The sequence below is a fragment of the Epinephelus lanceolatus genome, chromosome 2 (assembly GCF_041903045.1).
Source record: "Epinephelus lanceolatus isolate andai-2023 chromosome 2, ASM4190304v1, whole genome shotgun sequence".
Taxonomy (NCBI): Eukaryota; Metazoa; Chordata; class Actinopteri; order Perciformes; family Serranidae; genus Epinephelus; species Epinephelus lanceolatus.
Window position 1 is genome coordinate 51,057,752 of NC_135735.1, and position 13,137 is coordinate 51,070,888.

At 39.0% G+C, this 13,137-nt stretch overlaps 1 protein-coding gene across 5 annotated transcripts in view; it reads right to left on the minus strand.

Annotated features, from left to right (window-relative positions):
• crtc3 (CREB regulated transcription coactivator 3) overlaps nucleotides 1-13,137 on the minus strand; it is a 218,408-nt gene that overhangs the window by 28,645 nt on the left and 176,626 nt on the right. For all 5 annotated transcript variants that reach the window (XM_078162438.1, XM_078162437.1, XM_078162433.1 and 2 more), the window contains 2 exons: nucleotides 6,244-6,479; nucleotides 4,446-4,622 (listed from right to left, as the gene is read on the minus strand). In XM_078162438.1, the coding sequence (XP_078018564.1) occupies nucleotides 4,446-4,622; nucleotides 6,244-6,479 (413 nt within the window). The remainder of the gene's footprint in view (nucleotides 1-4,445; nucleotides 4,623-6,243; nucleotides 6,480-13,137) is intronic.

The window sequence follows — 13,137 nt, forward strand, 5'->3', positions numbered from 1 at the left end:
CCGTAGCCTATATATTTTGATCTATTTCATACTTCAGATTTATATTGTTTAGCATTAATTAGTGACAGAATTTCATTCTGCAGGGAAATGCGTGTCCTTACTGTGCATATTGAATCTTGAATCTATGTTTTATGAAGACCCTGTGTGCGCTCCAAGCTGTGGCACAAGTTACGCACCGAAATCTGGCGGAAGAAAAATAGCCTAATAATAAGGTGAAAAATAAGTAGGCTGTGTGTGACTTATGCGCTCATGAGGTGGTGGGTGATCGATGTGCCTGACATCGATTGATTTAGTTTCAGCACCGCGGTAGTGGCCAGCTCCTGTTAAGAGTTTCTTAAAGAGTGATCTCAAGTAAAATCTTAAATGGATGCAGAAAGTGAAAAGAAAGCAATAGCCTAATTTAAAAAGTTGCCTCTATTGAAAATGTATTTAATCTCTGATTCAATTTGAAAGCTATTTCTCAAGACAAGCTCTGTATTTACCTTGTACGCTTTCATTCTGTTTATATCTTAACAGGAGCTGGCCACTACCGCGGTGCTGAAACTCTAAATCAATTGATGTCAGGCACATTGATCACCCACCACTTCATCAGCGCATAAGTCACACACAGCCTACTTATTTTTTGTCTTATTATTATTATTATTATTATCAATAAAAAAAAAAGTTTCCACTAATTATGTCGGTGTTTATTTCTTTTATTCTTAATTTTTTTTTATTAAAATGCGTAATATAGCCAACAATATTATAAGCCAAAAGTTAATGTCATTTATTATTGTAGAATGTATTTAGCAAATCACCACTTTCAACTGGAGACATGGCGCAGCAGCAGCGCAGCAGCAAAAAAAAAAAAAAAAAAAGCCATTATAAAAAGCTGACAACTAGCGTTAATTAACTGACATGAGACACTGGAGAGGTTGTCAGTCCTATATGTAATTTTTTATTTTATTTTATCATGACTTCTCGGAAATTACTCAAAAATGCATTTTTCGTGTGCTTCTGAGCGCATGGGCAGAAAATGAAGTTACATATGACGGTTGCGGCGCTTGGAGGAATGCTGTAATCCTGGCGGTCCTACTGTTAAAAGTGGGTCAGCTCAATCTTACAACTCCTTCTTAGTGAAAGATCTTCTTAAGCTAAGAGCGATCTGGGAAACGCGGCCATTATCATGTCAACATACAGGGAAAATGTGTCCAGAGTTTATGACATTTACCGGGAGAGCTAGAGCCATTTGACTAAAGCTGACGTTATTACTGCTGTAGCATGATGTTATTAGGCTAAATACTACATTTCTAACAGTGTCTGAGCTGATTTATTGACACAGCATGCTTGTTGGCTGCTGTAACGGGGCACTGCACAAGCATGGCAAACCAGTAGTATCAGCAGGGGGCAGCAATGTGCCGTAGTCTAGTCTGCCATCACAAACAAAGAAGGAGAAGAATAAGAATAAGAATGGTTTCCGGGTTAAGGCAAAGAAGTTTGATTAAAAGAATTACGGTTGTATTTTATTTCCCAACTTGTGGTTAATAAACGCATAACAGAAAATCAGATAAAGACTCGTTTTTCGATTTCCAATTTCCAAACGAGAAACGGGAGACGACTCTTTTCCCGTTTTTTGTTTACCTACATCAAAACGAAAAAGGAAAATAGAATCGTTTCCCGTTTTTTGTTTACCTACTTCAAAACGAAAAAGGAAAATAGGATTGTTTCCCGTTTTTTGTTTACCTACTTCAAAACGAATAATGAATGGCCGTAAAGTACACGGAACGTGTATACAAGTGCGAGAAATTCTTTCATTCGGAATTAGAAACGGAATATTCCAGCCCCTTACACTGGATTGAATTTTCAATTGCATTGGCCATTTTCATTCCGAATTAGGTGTTTACAAAATCACTTTTAATAGGAATGAACTTTCATTCCGAATGAAAAGGGAATTAAACTGTCCATGTAAACGCACTCAATAAAGTAAATTCTGATTCTGTTATAACAACGTTGTCAAATCTGGAAGGAAAGCAACGGTCTGCAAGTTTTTGTGTTTCTCAGATTAACTGTAATATGTGTGATGTAAATTAGGGTTGGGTGACTGTTTGTATTTTCATATTTTAATGTATTATAACAGTGTTTCATGTAATGTTAATGCAACAGTACTTTATTATGACAGTGCTTTATTTAACTTAATTATAACAGCGATTTATTTAGCTTAATCGCTGTAATTAACTGTATTTGGATTTTAATTTTATTATAACAGCTACTGTTCTATAATGGAGTTAAATAAGGTATTACTTTATTTAACTTTATTGTAACTGTAGTTTATTTTGTAGTTTTATTTTTTTAGTAGTCTACAGTAGTTTAGAGGAGATTTCAAAATATCAAGATATATACATTGTATGCCTTAAATTATTGCAATAATATTTCCAGGCCATATCGTCCAGCCCTAGGCAATAACATAAAAAAAAAAAAAAAAAAAAAAAAAAAAAAAAAAATGCCTTCGACTACCTAGGACTATTAGCAAATCACAGCATGAAAAAGCTCACTGGATTAGTTGAAAGACAGATAATGATTCCACAAAATTATGAACATTGATTCACTGCATAAATAATTTATTACTGGTTTCAGCTCCTCCGATGCGAGGGTTTGCTGGTTTTCTGTGTTATAACTAATTATCTTTAGGTTTTGAAATGTTAGTCGCACAAAACTAGACATTAAAAACGTATCACCTTGGTCTTGATACAGTGAACAAATAATTGATTGATTAAAGAAAAGTATATATAAAAAATAAAAAAAACCCCAATAGATTAATGAAAATAATTATTGGCTGCAGCCCGAGGGTGGCACAGTTGGCTACCACACACATACACAAAAAATGTATCTGTGCGTTCCAACACTCATACTACCATACTATATAGTATGCCAGAAAAAGATTTAGTATGTCCAAAGACATAGTATGTCAAATGCAGTATGCCAAAAACACCAGGATGTTCTCCAACATCTGGTCAGATTTTGCAGTATGCAAGCTAGCATGCTTTTCTGGCTACTCTGACACACTCTCTGCACAGCAGACGATACATCACGTCAACTGAGTAGAGGTCGACAGATATGGCCTTTAGGCCGATGCCGATATTGAGAGAGAGCAGGGCGGCCGATGGTCGATATCACTTTTTTCTCCCCCATCTGATAAAATACAATATTTTGTCGTTACGGGTCTCCTGTCCCTCGCCTCAAGCCCAGGCTTCACCTGCTCTCTGCCTCCTAAATTGTGCTTTTGGATCTAGGACTGAATATGATAACAAATGACACAATACTGTTTAAACTAAATGTTAACATTTATTGAATATTCTTGTAATTGACTAAATAAAAGAAACACTTAGTGTTTTAGTGCACTTATTAACAGCAGCATTATCAGCTGACAGCAGCATCACTGAGAAAACATTTACAGAAATTACTGTATAAACTTGGTTAAAAAAAATAAAATAACCCACCGTCTTTCTCTCCCCCTCTCTCCCTCCCACCCTCTTTCTCTCTACAGCTGAGCCGCAAACAGATGACAGCTTGACAGCTCATTGACAGCTGTCTGACCGCTGACTGGCCAATGACAGTGCATTCAAGTAACTGATGACCAGTCAAACAGTATTAATAGTAACATGATTGGTTAAGTGAACAAATTAATCATAAATATTACAAACAACAATAGGACATAAAAATATCAACGCCAGGGAACTGCATATGTAACTAATATACTAACGCAAATATAAAATGTTAGAATCTACAATCTGTGCAGTTATAACTTTAAAATTAAATTACATACATTACAAAGTAACAACATCAGAGCTTTCGACCACCATCTCTGGTGAACTCAGTAAGTAGTGTTTGTTTTGTGCCCAAGATAATGGATATAAAAGCAAGAGGGTCAATGTTCAGGGTGTTGTTGTTATAAGAAAGTAGTTTGTCCTGATTGTGTGCACACCGTATGCAACAGTACAAACTTTTTAAGGGCAGCTGCAGTACATACTAAAAGTAAAAACAAAAAGTATGCCATTTAAAACGCATCCTATTTGTTGACCTATCAAATTTCTCTTGCTAGAATATCTATTTAGAACTCCACTTGTTCAGAAAGACTGACATGATGTCCAACATGAATATAATGTACCAGTCCCATCAAGGTCAGTGTCTTTATTTTCAGAGGTATTACAGACCTTCACATTTACCACTATGACATCCAGAAGCAGAATATTTTTATGTTGTGTAGGTCTATTCAACAAACTACACCGTAAATGTGATTGCTCAACTTGGTGTTTGTTAATGAAATCACAGTGTTGAATCTAATATCCCACACTAATTTTTGCACTGTAGGGAGACAAAAGCAAATTATGAACACCAAGACTAGTATATAAGACTGGTACACAGAATATGTTTGTGTGTCTGACAAAGACTCTCTTCATGGCACTTACTTGACTTGTGCTGAAGTCTAGAGGGATGCTCTGAAGTGGGGAAACAGGCTGCTGTTGCTGTTGCTGTTGCTGCTGGTGTTGTTGTCGGCCCTGGTCCACTGCATGCTGGGATTGTTGGTAGAGTGGATAGGGTGGGGGCGGCTCCCTTGGCATGTTGCTGGTATCCAAAGCAACTCCCTATACAGGACAGAGAACACCAGCAAGAGTCACTAAAGACAGAGTACAGGTTTAACAAAGAGTTGGGACTTGAGGTTTATTTATTCTGATTGAAGTGTCATTACTCAACTGCGCAGTGTGCATTCCACATCAAAGCAGGCTAAAAACAATTGTACCAGTGTACTTTTTGCAATGGCAGGAACTTTAACTTGGATGTCAGACTTTATTTTCTATCATTGTACAGGTCAGACTGTTACAAAAGCTTTTTGAGAGAATCCAAAATGGCGGCACGCACAGACGTTGCGGCTCATTACTCTCCACTCTCGGTGCTTTACTTACTGTGTGTGTATGTGTGGCTATGCGTGTTTTTGATTGGAAACACTACCGTATGTTGGGCGAAGTCTACATAAAGTAGTCAGGACCTTCTGAGCCTGGGATTAAGCTGTGAAAGGACTATTACATTGGACTATCATCGCTTCCACTACATTCCGGAGGACATCGCCAGGACTCCAGGGTCTCCGTAGATGGTTCTCCCCCGCTGGCAAGCCCAAGAGGAAGCGTAAACAAAGGAAACAAATGCGAGACTGCAGGGCCGGCCTGTTAGCACGGCTAAAGAGACAACCGTTTACGCCGCCGCTTCCCGGTATCTTCCTCTCCAATGCCAGGTCCATAATAAACAAAATCGACGAACTGAGATTACAGATTGCTGCCAACAAGTGTTTCTGCGACTTTTGCATCGTGTTGAAAACACCTCGGCGGTCATGAAGAAGTCCCAGCAGAGTCTCCATTTCCTGAGGATCCCCAGGAGGATCAACCCCAGGAGGGAGCTGCTGACCATCTTCTACCGCTGCTCCATTGACAGTGTGCTGACATACTACATCTCTGTGTGGTTCTCCAGCTGCACCATGGCGCACAAGATGGTGCTACAAAGGGTCATTAACACCCCCCAGAAAATCACTGGCCACCCTCTCCCCTCCCTGGAGGACTGCTACAGTACCCACTGTCTCAAGAGGGCATGTAGCATCCTAAGAGCCTGCACACACCCACGACACTGGATGTTTGAGCTGCTGCCCTCTGGCAGGAGATTCAGGGCACTGAAGTCACGGACAAATAGACTCAGGGATAGCTTTTATAACAGGACAATAGCACTTATCAATACCAACCTCATCTGATTAGCTGCCGTCTTTTTCCTACAATGGGCCACGTGCAATGAACAATAATCTATTTATCACCTGCACTTTAGATCACACTTAACTGTATATTTCGTATGTATTTTCTACTCTTCATATATTTCATTTTATCTTGTTTTTTTAAATGCCTTCTTTTGCACCAAAGTGGACAGTATCCCAATTCTGTTATGCTGTAGTACACAAGTATGACTGTACAATGACAATAAAGATTTATCTTATCTTTTAAATCTAGTTCTACTCATTTAGACAGCAGTGGTTCTAAGTTCACAAACTGCAATGACAGGAGATGCCAGGGCACAAATATTTTTTTCTTGTACTGCACAAAAACTACTATTGTTTCTCATGCTATACAGTTTTACAGATACATAAGTTCGAATTTATATAATGTTATTCCAGCTCACTACAAATAAGTAATCCCATTTGCTATAAGGAGAATGTGAGGGTTTGTGTACCTGTGTAATGGGGGACAGCGAGGGGGACATGGTGGGAGACAGCTGCTTGGCCAGACCCCTGCGCTGCTCTGTGCCGGGAGACAGGGTGAGGGGGCTGATGGGAGCGGGCCGTCGCCGGGGAGAGTTGCTAGACAGACGCAAGGATGAGTTGATGGAGGGATTGCTGAGTGATGACTGCAGCTGGCAGTTGTTGAGGGACGCCTGAATTGAGGGATTGCTCAGAGAGGAGGAGAGACCTACATGGACAGTAAAGACAACAAGACATTGGCATACTGATAAATCAGATTGAAAGAGTATGAGAGTGTAGACTTACATTAGAATGAAAGTGCGGAAAGTGCATGTGAATGCTTGTATGCTGAAATAAAAGACAATGCTGAAATGCTGAAAATGCAGAAAAATAACTAATTGGCAGAAACATCTGAAAATCCCTGCAAAGCTGAATGTTTTGACATTCCAATGGTTTCTGTAGCTTAAGGTATGTAGAAGTAGTAAATAATCAAAAAAAGGACAGGATAAGTAGTAGAAGCAGTACTACTACTAGTAGACGTGTGTGAGAGGAGAAAAGTCCGGACTGAGTGATTAGTTAATCGCGAGGATCAAGACTGTTTTATTTGTTGCAGTGGAAACGTTCAACTATCTCTGCTGTCATATTCATATATATGTCACATAAGTTGGCGAACAGTGCCTACACATCTGTCCATGCAGATATAAATCCCATGTATAGCCTTTTTTTTGTGACTAAACAAAAATGTATTAATACATGTCTATATAACAGGCTACATGCATTCAAAAACAGAAATGTTTGGAAATGAGGAAGGACTATAACTCAATAAATTGGGTATTACGAACATTAGAGGACCTTCTTTTGTTGTTTTTCAGACATTTTTTTGTCTATTACACTGCACAGCCTGTACACTATAAGGTTAATATTTTCAGATGAAAAAAGAAAACAAGACAACAGCTTTGACTAAAGATCAGTCGATGTAGTCAGGGCTTCACATCTGTACAGATGTTATTTTAAGAAGCCTCACATCCCACTGACCATAAGTCTCTGAGATGCTAAATGCTTCAATAATTAAAACAGTCCCATGTTAAAGTAATGTTACAGTGAACTACATATAGTTTATGATACAGTTAAAATGGCCAAAAGTGTGAGTAACTGCATTGCAGGACGATTTAGGCTGTGCCCCTAAATGTTCTGCTTGCGAGCCTAAATTTTTCAGTTAGGTGCTACAGTGCTCCTACTAAAAAAATTTAGTCTGGAGCACTGTAGTAGTTTAAAAAGCATAAAAAATTAAGAAAAATTAAATAGAAGCATAAACGTCCTTAAAGAGCAGAACGTTTTGACATTTAAGTGGTTTCTGTGTCTGAAAGTATGTAGAAGTAGTAATTAATCAAAAATGTACAAGAGAAGCAGCAGTTGTTGTAGTGGCAGTGGTGGTGGTGGTTCTAGTAGTAATAGCACTTGTAGTAGAAGTGGTAGTAGTACTAGTAGCAGTAGTATTAGTAGAAATAAAAGTAGCTGCAGTAGTAGAAGTGGTAGTAGTAGAAGTGGTAGTAGTAGGAGTAGAGTAGCAGTAGTATCACAGAAACAAGCAAGAACTGATGGAGGTATAATCAGCCAATCAGAATCACCTGTGTGTCTGTTTGAAAGTGCTGAGTCACTGATAAACAACGAGAAGTACTGCCTGAAAAAGGAGATTCACAGACACGCACACACCTACAGTACATGTCTGTGTGTTTGTGTATAAGTAGCGGTTGCCATGGTAATTAATAGGGGCCACCTGAGGGACACCTCTCTAATTCCTCCTTGTTATGCCCAAACCGTGAGTCCAATTGTAAACATAAGGATACCACCAGAGGGAGGAGATTCTCCAGAACGGGTAGATGTCTATTTCATGGTGTCAAAAATGTGATCATGGCCACAGGTTAGAAAACTGTTGCCCCCAGCTATTTTCCACAAATTTCTCATCTCAGTTTACATAAGCCCCTTTTCCACTGCAGGAACTTTTCTCATGCTACCCGGGATTTTGAAAAACCTCATTTCCACCACAATTACCCAGGTAAAAAACTTTCTCACAACCCCAAATTTACCCTGGAAAAAGTACCTAGTAGGGGGGTAGGACTTTTCAGATTACCTGGAATTCTTGAGGGACGGGGCGGTGTGAGAACGCTGATCGGTGGAGCGCAGTGTATCGCACTTCCTGGTACGGGCAGCCGCTGCAAACTTTATTTCACTTCTACAGGTTCCACTTTGTTTGTGTTTTGATTAAGGATGGGTACTGAAACCCAGTACTGAATTAGCCCTGGGGCTAAATTATCAAAGACCGTAGTACTGATAAGCGCTAATGGTAGCGGTTCTTTTGTGCCGGTGTCCTGACAAATAGAGCTACTGCTCAGAATGACCTACCAACACCATGTGCGCATGTGGAGAGCAAAAAAAAAAAATTCCAGAGGACACGCCCATAATTTTAAACTACTCGGGATCTTCATGGTGGAAAGAGTGGTCTTTTACAGGTAAATTAAATGAAATTATACAGTTCCTAAAGTTACGTTTTCTTATCTAGTTTTGCTAGTATCTAGCACTCTTTGGGTATGCGAAAGCGGCACAGTTCGGATTAGCCTAATATGCTCGACAAAGACGCTGCTAAAATGCTAGCTAGCTAAGGGGCGAATTCACAGAGTGGATTGCGGCTGCTGTTAGCGGCACGCATTGCACATTATTTACAACCGCTATCTGCACTGCGTCTGAAGGTCCGATTTACAAAAGATATTGCGCTAATGATATTGAGTCCCTGTCTAGCCTACTACTGAGTCCCTGTCCTTAAGGAGCTATCAAGCCAGCATCCCAGAGATACTATCTCTAACAGATATGACGGCGCAAATACGCCCATAAAGTTTTGCAATTGAGTGCAATTTGCCGGTGGTGGTGTTTCGGGCTTTTCTCCACATTTCATCACACAGATTGGTTCATAATGAAAACTGCAGGGAGCACAAAAGCCTCAAATTGTGTGTCTTTAATTAACGGAGGTGCGCACACACAGAGCTCTCCACAGTCACAAACCAACTTCCATCTATTTTGCTTCTTTTAACTTACTTCCAGTCGATTCTACTGGCCAGGAATCTCTACTGACATTGAGAAATGGGTCAGTAACCAATGACCTGCTGTCCTGATTAGCTGTTCATCTATTGGTTTTAATAATCAAATGTAACTGTTACTACTTCAATTAAAAACTATTAAAAGTTTTCAATTAAAAACTAAAACTGCTCAGGAAGTAGCTAGAAACCTTGTTTCTATCATTTACAGGCACAGTTGCCCAGTCAGAATTCTCTCTGACCAAGGAAGAGAGTTTGTTAATGAGGTGAGTCTTTGACAACAAATATATACATTAATTCTTTTGGTATATGAGGCCAATATCCAACTTTTGCTCTCCAAACAAAAGCTCTCCCCTCTCTTAATCAGGGCTGTGCAGTAATTTATGTCTAATCATTCATTTCTTCAGTCCTATTATGTATACTGTAAAATCAATTGTGATGAATGTTGTGATATGAATTAATTCTGTATTGCGCAGCCCTACTGGAAATGCTATTTCACCATTGTGTTGCAGTTCTTAATTCTGGACTACTGGCTGGCTGTTTAATAATATAACATATTTATTAATTCATTTTAGATTAACAGCTCTCTCTGTGACCTGCTGTCCATAAAATGGAGTGTGACAGCTGCTTATCATCCACAGACAAACTGTCTGGATAAAAAAACAAATGACAATATAAAGAGGTAATTAGTGTATATGTTACTTGCGCTATTGTGTATCCATCTTATCTTATGATGGATACACAATGAGTGTTCACTGTTTATTACAATTCTGTTTTTAGGGCCCTCAGAAAGCTTGCCAATACCCATCAAAATGATTGGAATGTCTTCTTGGATGCATCTTTGTTCTCCCTGAGAACAAAGATTCATACATCAACAAAGTACAGTCCGTTCATGTTAATGTATGGACGAGAGGCAAGATTTCCCTCCGAAGTCCCAGAGGAATTACCTGTGAGCTTTAATGGATTTCTTAATTCCAACAATTAAGTGATATTACACTATATATATATACCAGAAGGTTTAAAATGTACAATAGTGAAGGAATGAAATGCTTAAAAGTTTGTGTTCTGTACTTTCACAACACACCCCTCCATGTAATGTTTTATTTCTTCATACTGCAGCTTTCAAATGTGGTTCTCCCTGTGACCGATGGCTACAGCACATTTGTTGAACAAAGAGAAAAGGACTCTGAAACTCTGAAAGAAACTTCAAGTGAAAATGTGAACAGATCAGAGGAAGCAACAAGAAGCCTATGTAAAGCGCATGCAAAAGAAATACAAAAATGTAACTTTCGATGTAGGAAATGAAGTCCTGCTTTACAATGCCAGAAAAAGTGGAAGGAAGGGTAGTAGAATGGCAGTAGACTTTTCTGGACCATACACTATTCACAACATGTCAGGGAACAAAGTGTCACTGACAAACCAGGATGGTCATTTACTGAAAACTACATACAACATAAATAACCTAAAACCATACAAGAGAAGCCACTTAAAGGAAAACATCACAGAAACGACACAACTGACAGCAGAAATTCTTCCTGTCAGTGGATCGCCTTTCGAAGCCAGAGACCAAATGTCAGATGTGCCTTCTAGACCATCAGTTATCAAGTGGATTCAATCTAAAGTAAGCCAGAGGAAGACAGAAGAAGTTGAAAGGGAAAGAGATGAAAAAGAAGGTCAGGAAAAGAGAACAGAGGAAGATGGAAGGAAAGGAGATGGAAGCAGAAAAGAAGAAGGTCAAGAAAAGGGAACAAAGGAGGTCGGAAGGAAAGGAGATGGAAGCAGAAAAGAAGAAGGTCAGGAAAAGAGAACAGAGGAAGTTGGAAAGAAAGGAGATGGAAGCAGAAAAGAAGAAGGTCAGGAAAAGAGAACAGAGGAGGTTGGAAGGAAAGGAGATGGAAGCAGAAAAAAAGGTGGTCAGGAAAAGAGAACAGAGGAAGTCGGAAGGAAAGGAAATGGAAGCAGAAAAGAAAAAGAAGGTCAGGAAAAGAGAACAGAGGAGGTTGGAAGAAAAGGATATGGAAGCAGAAAAGAAGAAGGTCAGGAAAAGAGAACAGAGAAAGTTGGAAGGAAAGGATATGGAAACAGAAAAGAAAAAGAAGGTCAGGAAAAGAGAACAGAGGAGGTTGGAAGAAAAGGATATGGAAGCAGAAAAGAAGGAGGTCAGGAAAAGAGAACAGAGGAGGTCAGAAGGAAAGGAGATGGAAGCAGAAAAGAAGAAGGTCAGGAAAAGACAACAGAGGAAGTTGGAAGGAAAGGAGATAGAAGCAGAAAAGAAAAAGAAGTTCAGGAAAAGAAAAGAGGAAGTTGGAAGGGAAAGAAATGAAATAAAGAGTATGTTATTCAGCATTATATAATGTAATGTTAAAATATGCTCATAAGAACAGTCGATTTTTTGTTATGTTACAGACTAGATTTCGGTGCAAATATTACTTGGAATACTTTTAAAACTTAAACCAGTATTTAGTGCAAGATGTTGATTTTGGGGTTTTACTATGAAAGTCTTGTCTTTTTTCCCCAAGTCTTACAGATTTGGTCAGAAGAGGCAGTTACCAGAGTTGAAGCTGTGGTGGGACCATACAAACTTTGATTCATCGTTAAAGACATTTAAAGGGATGAATTGGCTTTCAGATGAGGTAGGACTCACAAATAAATACAAATACAAATAAATATAAATTAAATACTCGTGTTTAATTTGTCACCACTGCGGGTCAGCCTGCATGGTGCACGCCAGGGCAGGGAGCCTCTCTGGCGGGGAACTCCAATACGGAGAGTCGGTGACACACGGAGCTTCAGCAATATCATCAATAATAAAAACGTCCTTTTTGAGGAGTATATGTGGCTGACAGAAGTAGCCTCAACCAAACCCCACCATGCCCATCAGAAAGAAAGCCGCTTTCACCTCACATAGTTTATTTATTTTTTAACAACTGAGCACATGCTTCTAAATCATTTTCTGACTAAACTAAATATAAATGAAATTTATAATTAAATCATATGAAATGTGCTATTATTGATGGCCATTATCAAAGCCAAACTCTAAGTAGAAAGATAGAGCTGGCAGCAGAAGCGCAAGTGTGCGAGACGCAGCAGTTCAGCGACGCACACGCACTGCTGAGGTTCACACAGGCTGTCTGTCCCAGGCCTAAGTCATACAGTTAAAAAAAAAAAAAAAACTACAAAAACACTGTAAAGTTCTATATTATACTACCAAATGGTTGTTTTAATTATGTCATCTAATTGTTTTGTTTTGCTCACTTTTTTCTACTAATTGTAATGTTAAATGTTTTTAGGAATTTCTTAAGGATGAGAGAGCACCAATCAAGCAGCGCATCATGGACAGTAGAAACACTGGGGCATGAGCTGCAGGTGCATGGGAGTAGCTGTGGAGTCCTTATTTTAAAAGTAAGACTGACAATTTAGAAATAATTAATATGTTAGGTGTATGATAATGCTATATACAGTGTTTACTAAGTCTGGAGTGGTGCATTTTTTCAGTTTGTGGATGAATACCTTCAGTCTGGATCGATCTTTGATGTGACGAACGATCCTGCATCTGTGCAGGCTGCCAGACTACACATTGCCTGCAAGGTCACTGAAAATGGTGGTGGGTCCTCAACGTTACAGGATATTTCAACATTGTTTATTTTTTTTATATTTTCTGATACTGTAGATAAGGTGTAACAGACTTACTAAGTCTCTTGTATTTTTCAAACAGGCAGTGTTGAAGACTACTGCATAGAATGCAACATGATCAGCCCTGACACAGACAGTGACAATGTCAGCATGGTATAAATATAG